At 46.3% G+C, this 16,447-nt stretch overlaps 1 protein-coding gene across 1 annotated transcript in view; it reads right to left on the reverse strand.

Annotated features, from left to right (window-relative positions):
- Window positions 1–16,447, reverse strand: part of LOC8029595 (delta(14)-sterol reductase TM7SF2) — an 86,154-nt gene that overhangs the window by 13,769 nt on the left and 55,938 nt on the right. The window contains exons 7-8 of the mRNA XM_042290822.1: window positions 8,191–8,310; window positions 5,359–5,527 (exon numbers count right to left, since the gene is read on the reverse strand). Coding sequence (XP_042146756.1) covers window positions 5,359–5,527; window positions 8,191–8,310 — 289 coding nt within the window. The remainder of the gene's footprint in view (window positions 1–5,358; window positions 5,528–8,190; window positions 8,311–16,447) is intronic.

Consider the following 16,447-nt stretch of genomic DNA (forward strand, 5'->3'; position numbering starts at 1 on the left):
AAAAAAGCGCGGTGACGTAGCAGGCCGCGCCTGTGTCCCGGCCAATCGGTGGAGGGCAAGCTAGTTCCGGCTCCGCGTTTCTCGCCGTCTGGCTGCCCTCTCCTCCCCCCCCCCCCCCCCCCCTTTTATTCTCTTCCAACATGACAACGCGATCTCTCTCCCTCTCTCTTTCTCTCGCCGGCCAGTCTGTCGCTGTTGCACTTTGCTTGTGCGCTCGTGCCTGCGTGCGCGCGTGCGCCCCCGCCCGTAGCTGGCCCGTCCAAACCAAAGCGCACGCTTCTGACTCAGAAAGCGCGCCCGGAAACAGCAAAAACGACGCGGAATGCGTCACATCCGCAGCCGCACGACCTACAGGCGCAAAAAGAAGCGTTGGTTTGGATCGCGCTTAAGCGGATTATGACGCGCCCGGGCACACCCCAAGCGAGCAAGATGGCGGCTCCCTGAGGCCGTACTTGCAAGCGTGTATATATGTAAGTGTAACACTCTGCGCGTAACGCGTTATATGTGAGCGCTACGATAGGCAAGAAAGAATGAAGTGCCCAGATTCCCACGGAAGCAGCTGTGAAGCTGTGTATGTGGAAAAAGAGAAATGGTGTTCCTGACGGTATGCTATGGGAAGTGTGTTTGTTACATTACTGCAGTGGCGGCACGCTTTGAAACGTGGAACTTCCGGAAAGCAGACATAACAACGCCGCATTATACAAAATGACTTAGCGCATGCTCGTTGACCCTCAAAAAAGCCCAACACAGCTCTCTTGGGCAGCGCCCTGTGCTTATAGCTCCGCTATCATTAAAGGGATTGTCCGGTCGAAGCCGGAAGTACTTAAGTTCTTGCGCTCGTTACGTCGAGGGAGCCTTCATATAGACAGACGTCATTTTTATTTTGATATATGATCTCCCGTTATTAATTAAACATTTCATGGTCCTATGTACGAAACTGCACCCCGAATTTCGCCAGTGTCAATGGCTGACATCCGTAGGTGCTGCGTGACGTCACAAAACGCAAAGGTTTGTCGGATGGTCGGGATAACAAGCGTTGGTCGATGGATGTCTTGTATTTTGTTTCGAATTATATAGTCTCCTAGGCAGTACCCTGCTGAAATACGGTTCTTTTAATGCAGTTCCCAAGCACGTGCAAAAAAAGCCACGCCTTTTAGCAGGATATTACTCGCAGATAAGCTTCGAGCAAACGTATGCCGTTTCGCGCAAACACAACTGCGACGGACGCCGATCGAACTAGGGGCGTTTGCAAAGCAAAGGATGCAGATTTCGCCTCTGAAGCGGCACTTAGGTACACGAAGTGGCATCTGGGTACACATTTCGGCGGATCCACTGGATCGGTGATGAGGCTGCGGGTCATTCCCTCAGAGGCGACGTCCGCGGGTCGAAGGCAAACGGCGAACCGTTCAAGTGCATGTCGGACTCGTCACTTGACTTGGACGAGCTTGGTGAATCGTAGCTACCTCCATTTTCACACGCGGGTCAAACAGATATCGGGCTGCACGCGTGCTAAATACAACTTCTGGTATCATTTCGAGATTGCCAAGCTGTTGGTTTCGGTTTCGCTGCATAATCAAGGTCTGTTCGATTCGGCCAGGAAGTTCTGAGCTATAGTCGGTTACAAGTCAAGAAGGTAGCGGCAAATGCCCCTCAAAGGGAATCTGCATTTCGACGATAGGTTCGCGGCATCAGGATGATTTTGCGTCGGGAGTCACTGGCGGCAGCGCGCGGTCGGTATACCGGTCACCTCGAAGGCGAAGGCCTGACGATACCGTCTTGGCCAAGACAATTATCGACCGTAACTTTGGCGTCAAGTTGAAGCGAGAATCGGCAAAAAATACCGATTCTCGTTTTTTTTCTTAGGCCCGTTAGTGGGCGTCCACAGATACCAGCGGACAAAGCATGCAGTATTATGCTCAGCTACGGGGACTTGCGAGTGCCAACGCACTAAATCCCAGACCTCTGCAATGTATCGGAGTCGTCAATATGCATTCAAGAGCAACTGAAGGCGGAGGCTATCAAGAGGGCAATACCTTTCCCGTGTCTGTAAGTAAGAATATCAACACTGTGGATCCCAACATAGCATTAAAAAGAAACAATTTACGTGAGCCAATAATTCAACACTCACCACAGGGAGCCAAACCTACGCGAGCAGGTGCCTAAAACGCTTTTAGAATATCATAATCAAGCAAATTCCCACCCTCGGTTACGATCTCAATTCCGCGTCCACCGCGGGCACGTTATTATCATATATGAGAGGAAATGCAACCTCCGTATCGGCGTTATTGTTAAACATCGCAGACATTTCAGCAAGCGCTGCGAAAAATGGCACCGCGAGCAGAGACGGACGAGGAGTTCTGCTATCGCCGTGTGCTCTTGTCGTCTGTTTCTGCACGGACGCTGAACAGAGTCCGGAGCCGGTGCAAGATTTCGAGGAACTGGGTCTGAACTCGTTCAGAACTGGAATGAATCGAGCGCGCCAGTGCAGCGGTCGTGCAACTTACGGTTGAATCGAATGCAGTTCCTGCAATGCCGAACTAGTTCAGCCAGTTCAGGCGAATCGAACAGGCCTAAATTGACTGATCCGATTTGGGCGAGGAGTGGGTGGACGTAGTTTAATATCGTTGGCACAGCATCACACCTCAGCTTACAAGCCTTCTGTCCGCTGAGAGCTCAGCTCGTAGCTTCCTTCTGTGAGACGATTGCTGCATAAGCAGGATCTCGATCTGGACGGGAACCCAGTCCCTACGCACGACGACGATCCACTCGTCACTGCACGTCTCGCGGAAAAGTGTGGAACGTCATGTCTTGGCTCGCATGTGCTGCCCGGTGGTTGTGGCACCCAACCGCGCAACAAAACTCTCACCCAACCACAAAACAAGTTGAGCATAACAACAAAAACGAAGCACGCTGAAGCGTTCACTCGCAGGCAAACAGCGAGACAAAAATACTCGCTTTGTGTTTTGTGACGTCAGAGCTTCAATGTTGCCAACGAAAGCAGCGTTTACGCTAGAATGCGATATGAGCAGTATAAATTCAATTACTCACGCAGAGGGGCATATAAAATTCGAATATTGCACGTACCATGCTTCTCGAGGCAATAACAATGATATTCAATTGTTTTCTCGAATACAAAAATTTGACCGGACAATCCCTTTAAGCGGATGTCTGTTTGGGAGCATACGCCGAACCCGGCTTGACGATCGTTTGGTATTAACGCGGACTCGGAGAACTGGCGGTGTTGGTAGCTCCCGCTCTATTTTGGTACTCTTTATACTTGACGTCAACAATTTTGTGCTACGTTGTCAAGGCGTAGTCTCCAAATAATCCTGGAGTCCCTCACTGCTCCAAGAGCACGTGGCTTCGTCTTGCGTCACAATCGCACGCGCTCTACTGATAAGAAAAGGTCTAACGAAGCCACGCGCTCGAGCAAACAGCTTATGTGGGAACTACGTTAACCTTGGCATTTTGGCATAAAAAATAAGAAATTGACGTTGAGTATAGAATAGAGCTTTCGGTAGCACTTTGACTGAGTGCTGTATACAGTATACAGTATATATTATTAGGTTCCTCCACTGTAAGAAAAAATATGGTCTCAAAGGACTAACGGCAGCACTTGGTCCTCTGAACTCCCATTTACTTCCCGACGAAACCACCTGGTTCGAGCTAGTAGCGTGAGCAAATGCTGGGAACTAACTGCCACTCGACCGGGACTATCAACTTTCTGCGTGTAGTCAGGAGTTACATATACATATAGGCTATAGTCACTGTTTCTGCATCGCTGTGCTCGTGCTCGAGTGGTTCGGACTGATCCACCCACGCTGTAGGTGAAGGCGGTCGTTATAAAGTGGGGAATTGAATAACACTGCTTTAAGGGAGGGAGAGAGAGAAAAAACCTTTATCAAAGCCACCCATGTCCGGGCAGTGGCGCGCTCTAAGGTATAAAGGGTGACGGTCCAAGAACCAAAAATCGAAAAAAGAAAAAGCAGACTGACTAACATTTCAGTATTGGGTCATGATTAGAGTGTTTGCAAAAACAGAACAATAGACGTGCTTTGAGCCAAGACGTGCGCTCTCCCCTCAAACATTTTGACGGCTTTGTGTATGGAAAATCAAGGAATGGATCATTTTGAAAAAGACAGCCACGGTCCTCGGCGTTCCCTTGTGTACTTCTGGGTGTTCAGTCACTCCGGGACGTGTCATGGTTAGTGGAACATTTCGTGGGATGGGCCTGCCATGAAATGCAGAGCGCGACAGATTCCACGCCCGCGATTTGTGGAACTTACATGTTCCTGGAATTATTTGGATGACCTCGTAGGTACTCCAGACTTCTTTAAAGTAATTTTCAGCTTACAGTAACTACGGTAGTTCGAGTTAAGCGTGTGTGTATAGCCGGTGGCTGGTACAGCACGCAGTAGAGGATCCGCCTTCAGCGCGAACTTTCGACCTTTGTGAGCACTTTGGCGCACGCGCAGTCAAAGCGCGACGGAAGGAGATGTCAGAGGGGTGAGGCAGAGCTTCCAGTGGATTCTCAACCGGCCACCGACTATTGACGGTTAATTTCGTATCATAAAATTTTGCCACAGGATGCGATTTTCAGCAAAGTGACTATAAATACATTTCCCCCTTTGTACTGCAAATACCATCTGACCCTGTGCTTTTCAGTGTGCCGAGTATCTTCGAAAGTAATTTATGTCTTTAAGGTATTTGTACTCTGTTCAACATGTTTTGCACTAAAAAAAAAAAAATAAAAAAAAACTCGAATTACTTTATCAGGCGGGGGCAACTCAACCCATGGTTGAACGAGCGATTTTCAGGCTCAATCCTCTGTTGCTCTGTAGAGATACAGTACAGCAACGCGCATAATATGTAAAATAATAGTAAAAAAAAACTGTGTCATTCTTTGGGGAAAAAATGAAGAGCCGAATAAAGTTTTCTCGCGCCTCCGCGGTGAGCAAATTTCTCTCACAATTACCGCGCAGATGCCTACTTGCAACATACATGTAACGTGGCGGGTGGCTCTATAGGCAAAGCACCGTCCTATGCAGTTTGACAGGTGGCGGGTTCGAATCTCGGCCGAGGTGCCCGCAATCTGACCGAAACTGAGAAGGCGCTGTGTAAGCGACTTTTCGGTTGCACGTCAAAAGATCTACAGGTGTTCGAAATTACTCTCCAGTCCTTTGCTGGGGTGTGCCAGATGCCCTTCGATTGTTTGACACGTGAAACCCCCAAATTGTAAATTTGAAGGTGTGAAAGTTTAGGTTTCATGCATCCCCATTCCCCACCAAGTGCCTCATCGAACTGGCAGTGCATGGCCAGTCTCATCAAGGCCCCAAACTCGCCTATCGATCTGCTCACCGAAGAGCGCCAAGATGGTGGCGAGGCGGTGCGGGGCCAGGCCCTGGCGGTGCTCGAGCAAGAACTTGGCCGGCAGCGCGCCCAGGAAAGGCATGGCCACCAGGTTGCTGGTCATCGCCACGTAGCCCAGGGCGTCCTCGGTCACAAACACCGAGGACAGGAAGTACTCCTGCGCAGGCGTGATCTCGGGGTCGGGGTGCGGCTTCGTCCTCGGCGACTCTGATACGGGCAGCGGTAACCAAAAGCCGCAAACTCAGAAGTCCCCGAGTGGATGCTGCTCCCCTATGCACCAACATTGGTCTTCTTTTATGCCCCTGTTTTACAGGCATTTCAAAAAAAGCCCTCAGACCGAAGACCTCTATAAACCCATTTCAGAAAATCTGGCACCGGCGAAAATCCGTTGACCGAGTCCAACAACATTGGGCGGCCGACGCCATGGTGAAGGACTCTGTTGCAGCCTGTACACCTGCTTACACTGCGGTGTTCTTGCGCTTCCTCTGTCCCTTCGCCTCTTTATGGCTGTAGGTAGCGTTTTCTCTATCTCGAGTTGGGTAAATGACATTTCCCAACTCTCAGCCGTTAAGGATGACGAAATACATCGCTTCTACTAGAGTTAATCGGAGCCAGAGCGCTCCCTCGACAGAAGTTACAAGTGGAAACTTACCTCGAATACGTATTTTACTGGTCGGATTTACGCATTAAATTTTTAAGTTCCAATTTCAAATACAAAAAAAAAAAAACACACCTATGCTTTTAAATAGGTCAGTTTTTTATTTTTATCGTACTTGAAGTAGAGACTTGAATTTTGAATCTGTCAATAGGACTAGTATTCAACTTGATACGTTGAGCCGCTCATTTTTGAGTGTCTCAAAATAAAGTCACAAGCTACATTCAATGGCCCGTCAAAAATCAGCGAGCGACTGAGCGTATTAAATTGAAACTTGCCTAGAATACGTATTTTACTTGTCCCATTTACACAATAAAAAGTCAAGTCTCGTCATGACGTAGGCAAAAAAATACAAAAATAAAAACTGACCTTTTTGAGGCATTTTTGTTTTTTGTACTTGGAATTAAGACTTATAATTGTAATGCGCAAGTTTGACCAAGAGAATACGTATTCGATGTAATTTGCTACTTGATACGTTAAGTCCCTGATTTTTGCGGGCAATTTTTCGAGTCGAAGCTTTGTTTTGAAACAGCCTGTAGTCGTAGAGCAGCAGGTTTGTGGTGAAGCAGAAGCTGCAAGTGCGTGCATGTTGTTTTGCATAAAGCATGCGCTGCACACGTGTGTACGCGCTACAGGCAGGTTAAAGCGTGAGGTCGTAAGGCTTCGTGCGTATGACCTAACACATAATTTACGTGCGCAAGTTGGAAGCACCGCGAGCTCGCGCATACGTGAAGCTATAGGGAGTATTCACTGGCGGCCATATCCATGTGCGCTGCTGCTGAGCGCGTGCTGACGGCGAGCTTCCGCAGTCCTTTTGGAGCGTGATTTTAGCACCATCATGGTTGCCGGTCTTAGTAGCCTACTCATGTGAGCTCGTTCTGAGCATGCGCTCTAAACATCGCCCTCAAATATGGCGTCCAGTGAATACCTCCTATAGGCGCTCGCCAAGCAGTCATGTCCACAAGCGGTACCACGAACAACATTATATTTGTGTTTGACGCTATGATTCCTTCAAATAAGCTGAAACTTAAGAACTCTACATCCAAACACTACGAAGTGAGATTAAAAACATTGGACTCCAAACGCCCAAGGGGCGTTGGGTCCCTTGGGCGAATTTTGAATTCTTAAATTCACCCAAGGGCACGCTAATTTCGAAAGGGGTTTTAGACCCCTTTCGAGATTCGCATTCCGATTATTAGAAGGTCGGAACGCCTGCACCATTGCGGAACAGCGGACATCGTGGAACGTGCAAGTCATTCCATAAGGTAGCGACATCGAAGCGCGGCCAACGATAGGAGCCAGCGAGCCAATCAAACAGCGTCGAAAGTGCAAACGTCACTGCGCTCATCACCTTTTGCTGTGGGAGAGTTTTTCTTCTACTCCAACCAGACACATGAAGTGTGCCGTGACGTTACGGTTTTGGTTCACCATTGTGCAGGGATTCCAGAGCTGCCAACAGAGGGCAGTATTTAAAAAGGGGTCCATTGTAGCCGCTCCGGTAGGAGTTCAAGTGCACTTTGTACTTCGCCGCCCCGCAGGAGGAGCGGGCTCAAGTCAAGGTTTTGGCTATGTAGAAACGCGTACTGTGCTATTACAAATTTTACATTCTTTATTTATTTTTTTTTTTAAATTTTTTCATTTGTGTAGTCCCGTGCTTCCTTCCCAATTCTCAACTTCCTTGCCGCAGCGCTATGTTCTCACTTGTAAGTCATCTCCTGACGAAGCCGAGTCTCTCGGCGAAACTGTTGATTAAACTTCCGCTGTTTGTTGTTCTCACCGTGAGTTTTTCACTTTGTTATATATAGTGTTAACTTCTGGTCTTCGTTCAGATCAGAAGGTAGAAAAAGGGTACTCGCATTAGTAGAAAGAAGATAAAAGTAACGTTTTAATACTTAAGCGGTTGGAGTGGCCACACAGGCTGTGGTTTCGTCGGTCACGATCGCCACACAGGCATTCCAGTCTCACACGAGCTCGTGCACACACAGTGCTCCGGCTCACGAGGTCTCGTCGCCGTCTTTTTTTTCTTTTAGGGGTCGCTTACTTGTGGGAACTTTACAATAGTATATATAAAGTCATCCCCAGAAGTGTTTTTATATCGCGGCAATAACGTCTCCCTTCAGCGGCCATGTATAACGCCCACATTACAATTGGGAGAAGGCTCTTACCTCGTGTAGGACTACGAAGCAAATGTACAGGAGCTGGCAGCCGGCGCTCAACGCGAAGGCTCTGTCGATGCCGTTATGCTGCCTATACTCGTGCCAGGCCATGGAGCCCAGGAGTACCGCCTGATTGCCGAAGCAGAAAAAGATATCTTTTAAAGGAATACTGCAACGAAACTTAAAATATACCTCTTATGTTTAGAAATGTGTTAAACATGATTAACTCTATCTGCTAATGATAATCGCATGCTTGTATTTCATATGGATGGTTGTATTTTTTGTCCTAGATGTCCTATTTTGGCGAGCGCTTCAAAATCAGCCGTTAAAGAGAGCGGTGCGTCTCGGGATATCCGTCGCGCCCACGAGTTGCCCGCGACGTCATCGGCCTCCCTAGGGCCAAGCGTACCGTAGTTATGAGCGTTGACACTTGGTGGAGTCAATGCGTTACTACCTCGCTTGGTCAGAGTGCCCGAGGGCTGTAACACATCACCGGCAGATTGTTCTGCAGGCGGAGTCACGTCGTCTGCTCCGCGCGACTTGACCGATATGGTGACATCGGCAACGTCGGTTTCGGGCGCGAGCTCGCTGCTCTTTGAACGGGACGACATCGTCGCGAGGCGGCTTAGGCACCTCTGTTCAGTGATTTATACGGACCCACCGAGGTTGAGCCTGACACCCCCCGGAATTTGCTGCGCAAAGCACATACAAGGTTACATCCCCCCCCCCCCCCCCCCTTTCCCTAGCTTAAACATTCTGGATAAACCCCTGCCCCTGTTATCTCGCACGAGGCGAGATGCTGGTATATATCGTACTTCATGTTGCCTAAGGTGACGGCAGGATCATGTGTGTCATTGGTAGGACTAAATAATTGCCGCTTGCCTGATTTACCACCGATTGTTCACAACGACCAGACTCGGCGAGGGCGCCAACCTCACGGATAAATAAATACCCCTCTGAAGGCGCCATACCAGTTGGCATCCTTCATTTATTAACCCTTTGCCTACCTCAAAACTTTTGAAAGAAACGATCTGAAAATACAGAATATTTTTATGTGCCCTATACATTTTATATGCAATACAAAGGCCAAAAACAAATGCCAAGATATTTATTATATGAGAAATCTTTGAACTCACTGCAAAAGAAAAGCGGACTAAAGTTCCGCTGCACTGCATTACCGCAGAAACTTTACATCACCTTGCACATGGACATTCAGGCCGGGCGTAGCAGTACTGCAGACAGTTCACATCACATGGCACGCAAAGTGAACGCAAAACGTGGAGGGGCTGGAGGGGGATTTTCTACATTAATTCTAGTCCATGCCGACACGCCGACACGATGTCCTCATCGAAATCGGAGTCGTCTGAGCTCAAATCCAAAAACTCAGTTGCATTTCTCTCGCTTTCAATGAAAGATTCATTTCCTCTTCTGAATCTTAAGAGACGCCACAATATCTCCGTTTTCGCCCCAATTTTGAGGCAAGATCGTCACTACAAACGCAGCGATATGGTGTACTATTCTAGTACACCATAGCAGCGACGAGAAGTTGACGTCGCCATTTTTAAATCCCCTGTTGCCTGCGTTGGAACAATTTTCTGCCAAATTCAGAAATTTACCAGGTTTTTATTTTCCGTGAAGCGCCATCTATCCACGGCAAAGCTCACTTGAAACACACGGACTAGCCCAGTTCGTCCATGGTGGCGTATTGGAACCCGAATCAAGGTGGACGAGCCCAGCTCATCTTCGGGGGTAGCGGTACAAACAGTGAGGACAAACTCAGGTCGTCCGTGGTAGGGAAAGGGTTAATGCGAGCAGGGAAGCAGGCCGAGTTCGGTGAGGCAGCACGGCGGTGGCATCACTCGAGTATTTCACGGCGTGTATCGCATCGACAGTGGTGTGACCGCTGCATTGCCACGCCATCATGACGAAACGCGCACTGCATGACGATTTCGCGACATTCCTTGTCATAAGGGCGAGCACTAAACTAGTGAGATCGCAACTTGAGTGCGCCTCAGTTGTGTGAGACAGCATTTCTAAAACTAAATCTTTGGCACTCGACAGAGTTCAAAATAAGTTTATTTCCATCTTTAAGCATTTCTACGTAACTCGTGAACTTGCTGAGCCTGCATCAGCGTCGAGCTAAGGAGGATATGTTGTTTTTATTTAAAGTTCCTCACGGTTTTATTAACTCTCCTAGCCTCTTGTCAGAAGTGAGCCTTAGAGTTGCATATGTGCCTACATGGCATCAATCATCGTTTTATACCTCTCGGAATTTTAATCGATTAAGTTCTAGTTTGAGATCGGCTGAGTTCTACAACATTTACTCTGATGCACTCGATATTTTTGTTTCGTGCTGCTGAACTTTTGATATTTCTGTTTGCAGGCAGTTACTGCTTGAAAAGGGTTGATAAGCACTTGTGTGTCGCTACGGTACCATGTACCTGCCATTATTTAGAATATGCAAGCTTTGGTGTGTCTTCTACTTTGTTCTTCTGCTTGTTCCGAGTGCTTGAACTGTCTTCTGATTTGGGACTATCCTAGTGTCAGATTGGTGAACAGCGTTCCACCACTGTCCTGGTATTTCTGTCTTAATATTTGTTTTCTCTCACAAGTGTACCTGCAATAAGATTCAAGAGGTTCCTGGACGTTGAAATAAACAATTATTGATTTATTATTATTATTATTAAAATTATTATTATATATTTATATGCATACCTCTCTGTATATCTCGCACTAGCATACCTCTCTGTATATCTCGCAACTGTTGTCCTATATCTTATGTAGATGTTGTTAAATATTTAGGAATTCAATTTGACAGTGAATTGTCATGGAATTTCCATCTGTCAGAAATTTTTAAACGACTAAGAAACTTATTTTGTTCACTGTACGATACCAGGTCTATAATGCCTAAACCAACGAAAAAAAACAGCAAAAGAACAATAGCTCACGCTTTAGCACACAGTACTTTGCGTTACGGAATAACTATCTTCGGGCACTGCCAGGACGACGGCGGTCCAAGCAGTGACTAAAACTTGAAAGCAATATTTAAGAGCATTGTCTATGGTTCAATGTCGTAAACTGATAAACGATATGGTAGCAGCCTTGGGTTTGCCATTGTCTAGCTCTGTATAGGTTCAGACCGCTGTACTGAAACCCTTCTGGTGTAATAATTTCAAAGTACCCCATGTCGTGGCTAGATCGCTTCGGTACATCGAGCGCTATGAAATGCCTTTTGTTGTAAAAAAAAGTACGGAAAAAAATTCGGAATTTTTATGTGTTACTATAGTTAATAGCTTACCGCACGATATTCGCACTGTGGACTCGCTAAAAAAAACTTAAGTGCTCAGATGTATTAGTGCAACTTTGTGACTGTGCTAGGTGTGTGCATTTGTTTATGCGACCATCATCGTTTGTATCACAGTTTATATGTGATGCACGTTGACTTTGGAACTTTGCGTGTGTGGGGACCCTTTTTGATCACGAAGTGTAGGGTCCTGTCCTACAAGTTTTTTGTCTGGATTTCACATACCCGGCTCTCTACTTTATCAAGTGAACTAAACGCGTAAATAAACATTAATATTACTATGAATATTATCATTATTATATAGACCCCCTTCTGACAGAATTCCTGACTTTCTCTCTGAATTACGCTGCTGTATACAGTCGTTGCCACTCACTGCATCTCTGTCTTACAGGAGACATTAAAATCGACCTATTAAAACCATCTAAATCTACGGTTTATGAATACCTCACTCTAGTGGCCGACTGCGGAGTAGAAGCTTCTAGTCATACCCCAACAAGAGAAGAATATCTGAACACAAGGCTTGTCAGCTCGTCCATTGATCACATTGACCTAAGGCCACCTTTCTTAACAATCAAATCACCCATTATAACCCATAAACTATCAAGCATGTCAGTTGGAATTTCCTCGTGAAGTGGGTGCTAAGCCCAGTACTCAAATCCGCCAGATTGAAATAGTTGACTGCCAAGGATTTGACGAGCATCTTTCCGATTATGACTGGGTAACTTTCGAACGGTCTGTATGTCATTCAGAAATATATTCTTCTTTTGTTGAACTCTCCCAGAAGTTTGCTGACGCATAAAAAAAGTTATTCTTTTTGAAGCAGAGGAACTCCAATTTACGCTGGATTAACAATGACATATTAGCTGCAATTAAACTTAAACAAATAACCTAGAAGCGCTGCCGCCGCTTACCACACAACCAAAGCCTCATTACGAAATTCATATCTATCCAAAACAAAGTTAGTTCACTCATCCGCTCTGCTAAACGGGCTTACTTCAAAAGAAGTTTTCTAAATATCGAAACAAAGCCGGTAAAAGCTGATCATTGATCAACGAATTGCGCGGTGTTTTTCGCGTAGAAGGTAGCATTGTAAAAGACACCTTTGGTACTGACTCACTTTATGCTGCAAATCGTTTTAACGATTTCTTTGCTTCTTTTTTTGGAACAGCCGAAAACTGCTCAATGGGTTATTCTATTCCTAACTCGAACTCTGCCCTCGCTTTTCTTCCTTACATGACAACAAGCGACTTAGAATCTATAACACTGAGCCTCGGATTCAACAAATCCCCCGGAACAGATGAAATACGCCTTGGTAATCTTCGAAGAAGTTTCACTTACATTAAGGATACACTCTTTCACTTTTAAAATATATAACCGAGACTGGTATCATACCTCGTGCATTAAAAACCGCTGTTGTCAAACCCCTATTTAAGGGAGGTCACCGAAGTAAGGTAGAAAACTATCGCCCCATATCTATTTTGCCATGTGTGGCACAAATATTTGAGAGATGTATTGATATGGCGATGTCATCCTTTATTGATAAATATCAAATCATGAATTTGAGTCAGTATGGCTTTATTGCTGGCTGAAGAACACAACCTCTCTTAAACGCGGTTTCTGACGACTTATGGCTTTTAGCATAACTTGTTTACTTACGCTTGCTTCCTTGACGTGTCAAAAGCGTTCGATAGTCGATACTGCTAGTCACCCCATACTGCTTAGCAAACCTTCAGTCATAGGATTCCGTGGATCTTTCTTGGCGTTTTTAAAAAAAGATTTCTGCTTGGGTGCTTACAGTTGGTTTCAGTGAACAATGTGCGAAGTTCCAAAGTTAGTTTGAAAGCTGGCGTTCCACAAGTCTCCGTTCTTTCTCCACTATTGTTTACCTTTTATGTCAACGATTTACATAGCGTGGTTTCAAACTGCATTCTTTACCAATACGCAGATGACACTCTTTTATCAACACGTCATACTTCCTACCCAGAAGCGCTTCGGATGCTCCAACACTCCTCCAACGAACTCATGAACTGGTTTTCTCGTAACTTGATTTCTATAAATGTGTCAAAAACAAAAGCTCGTCTGCTTTCGCAATCCCTTGAAAGTAGCTTTCTGAAATGTTCATTTTTTGTTACACACATCAAATTGTACCTCGCGCCACTATGTTGAAGTCCCGTAGTCTGGTACTGTAAAATATCTTGGAATACACTTCGACTCCGATCTTTCGAGGAATTCCCATCGAAAGTATGTTCAAAGTTAAGAACCGTTTCTTGTTTGTTTTATAACATCAAAACATTCATGCCCCTCGGCTTACACAAACGCATTGCTTATTCGTTAGCCTATAGTCACCTGCGCTATGGTATACCTGTTTTTGGTTCATGCTCAAATTTATGGCAGACGGAAATAGACAGTATCTTATACCCCTGTCATACCGGCAAGTTTAGTGCACTTCAAGCGAGTGCACTTCAACCTGTCGAAACACACTCCAAGTGTGTTGGTGCTACACGGGGAAACTTAGTGCCACTCCAAAATTATGGCAATGACGATGGGTAAAGTAATTGTCACGCAAAATACAAAAGTGTATACGCATATTTTCATTAATAACTTCCGTCTTCTTATTAAAAACACGTTACCACACATCGTTGCGCTAAGACACGAGTGTTAATCCAAATTTAAATCAAATTCGATGGCTATGATCAGCCATTACAAGCCCGGCAAATCCAAAATCTAAACACCACTTTCTTTCGCCACAACGAAAAAAAAATAAAAAAATTTGGGGTGTGTGTATGTGTAGGGCGACTTGTCTCCCGGCTGTAGATGAGCAATTTAGCCAGCGCAGTACAACCGCTAGCATGGGTTTTTTAACGTGTACCCCGCAGTAGTGATACACGACCGCACGCTGGTACGATGCTCATCCAGACCAAAACGGGCAGGGTGGAGATTGAACCCAGGATCCATGGGTTCTGCAGCGCGAGATTTCGCTCCGCGTCCTCCGAGCTGGTGTGCGCGAGGCGCCGCGAGCCCACTAGCCACTCGCCACAACGAAACATTATGGGGTGTGTGGAGGACGATCTGGAGAGTGATATCCGCGATCTTGGATAGTAGAAGCGCGCGGTGGGGGCACTTTTCTCCGTGAGAGCCCAACGCCTTTCAGATGAGAGGCAGCTGGAGCTGGATGCTGACGCACAGGCAAGAATTTTAAGTGACATCGATCAGCAGCTGCAGGTCAATGCCTTCACCATAGCCGTTCTCATGACCGACAGCCTACCCGCGATCAGTCGAGAACGGTGGAGTTTCCAGAGGAACGAACAGTGGTTCGAAGACACCTTGTCCCGTTTGGGCGAGTTCCACTTCATGCAAGCCTTTCGCGTCTCTCTTGCCACCTTCAGATTCCTGGTGGAGTCTTGCAGGTGCCTCCTGGCCGTCGCTGGCCGTCGCGCAGGGGCCAAGGCTGGAAACTAGATTATCCGCTTGTTTTTCTGCAATGCACTACTTCCTTGCCAACAGAAAACAAGTGCGCATCTAATATTACTCCTATCGAAGTAATACTAATTTTACGCAGCGTTAATTTCTTCCATTATTTTTACTCCTTGAGCACTGCTATCGAGATTGCACACTCGGTCTACTGGAGCGAGCGTAGTGTGCTCCCCGAACTCACTTCGTCGGAAGTGCGTTCTTCGGGCAGGGCTGGGGATTGAGCTGAGGATCGCTGGGTTCTGCAGCGCGACCTTTCTCTCCACGTACTGCGATCTGGTGGGCGCTAGCCCGCTTGGCCACCGATACCCCTTAATAAAGACACGTTAAAAAAATTAGACCTTTACAATTCTCTGTAATGCCGAATTGGAGCGCAGCTCTTGAGGAGGAGCAGGGAAGTGTACAAAGGGGAGGGTATACAGCCGCTCCCCCTCCGTACCCTGCTCTCCTGCTCTCACCCCACTTAGCGTAAAAATTTCGTTGAATTTCCCGCTAAATTTAGCGGGGAAATTTTCCCGCTGAATTGACGTGTGACTCATATGACACGTCACGTGAAATTTTAAGTGGGACGTCACGTGACGCCACACGGGTAAAATTTTCTCTCTAAATTTAGCGAAAAAATTTTCCCTCGAACTTAGCAAAAACTTTTGCCGCCAAATTTAGCGGCAAAAGTTTACCTTCGTGACGTCACACATGCCGTCATGTGTGACGTCATTTTGGGAAACATCCCTTAATACAACGCGCGGTTACGCCGACGCCGACGCCGCTCAACCCAGAAACGGGTGCCTAGGAGCTGTGCTCTAAAACAACGTTACATTAATGAACGATTTTTACGCCACTTGGATGATTCTGATCGATCATCGCAAGCCAAGATAAAGAAAAAAACATATCCAACTTTGGCGTTCTGCTTTGTCCCACGAAAGTCTACGAGGAGGCCGTGAAACTGCCCAATTAGATCATAATTATTGTGTTGTCTCGAATAGTTACATGTTGAAACAAAAGTAGACTCTATCATTCTTTGCTAACCAAGATAGCCGTTGAGTGACTGACTTTGTCGTCGTCTTTTATCAATTCACCGCGGCGCTAATCTTGGTTAAGATCAGCATAAACTCCAAGTCCACCCCACTATTTTTTGGCCAATGCCACTCTTCCACATGTCCTCTCTTTCAGGAATTTATTCTTTATAAAATAATACTTCCGCCACGTTTATGGTTTCTGTGTTGTTCTGTTTTACTGTTGAAACACTCCTATTGATGCCACGCACTCGATGGAGCGAAGTGAGTTCGTCAAACTCACTCTAAGCCAAGTGTGTTCCTCAGGAAGAAGCCGTGTGGTACACTACAGAAATGACACTAAAGGCGAAGTGAACTTGGTTGAAGTGCACTAAATTAGCCCGTCTGACAGGGGCATCAAGGGGGATTTTGAAAAACATGTGGTATAACTCCAATTATTCTCATCTAGACCTTTTTAAGACATTGTCAATGCCGTACT

Source organism: Ixodes scapularis, unplaced genomic scaffold (assembly GCF_016920785.2).
Source record: "Ixodes scapularis isolate PalLabHiFi unplaced genomic scaffold, ASM1692078v2 PGA_scaffold0__279_contigs__length_252992795, whole genome shotgun sequence".
In the NCBI taxonomy this organism is placed as follows: Eukaryota; Metazoa; Arthropoda; class Arachnida; order Ixodida; family Ixodidae; genus Ixodes; species Ixodes scapularis.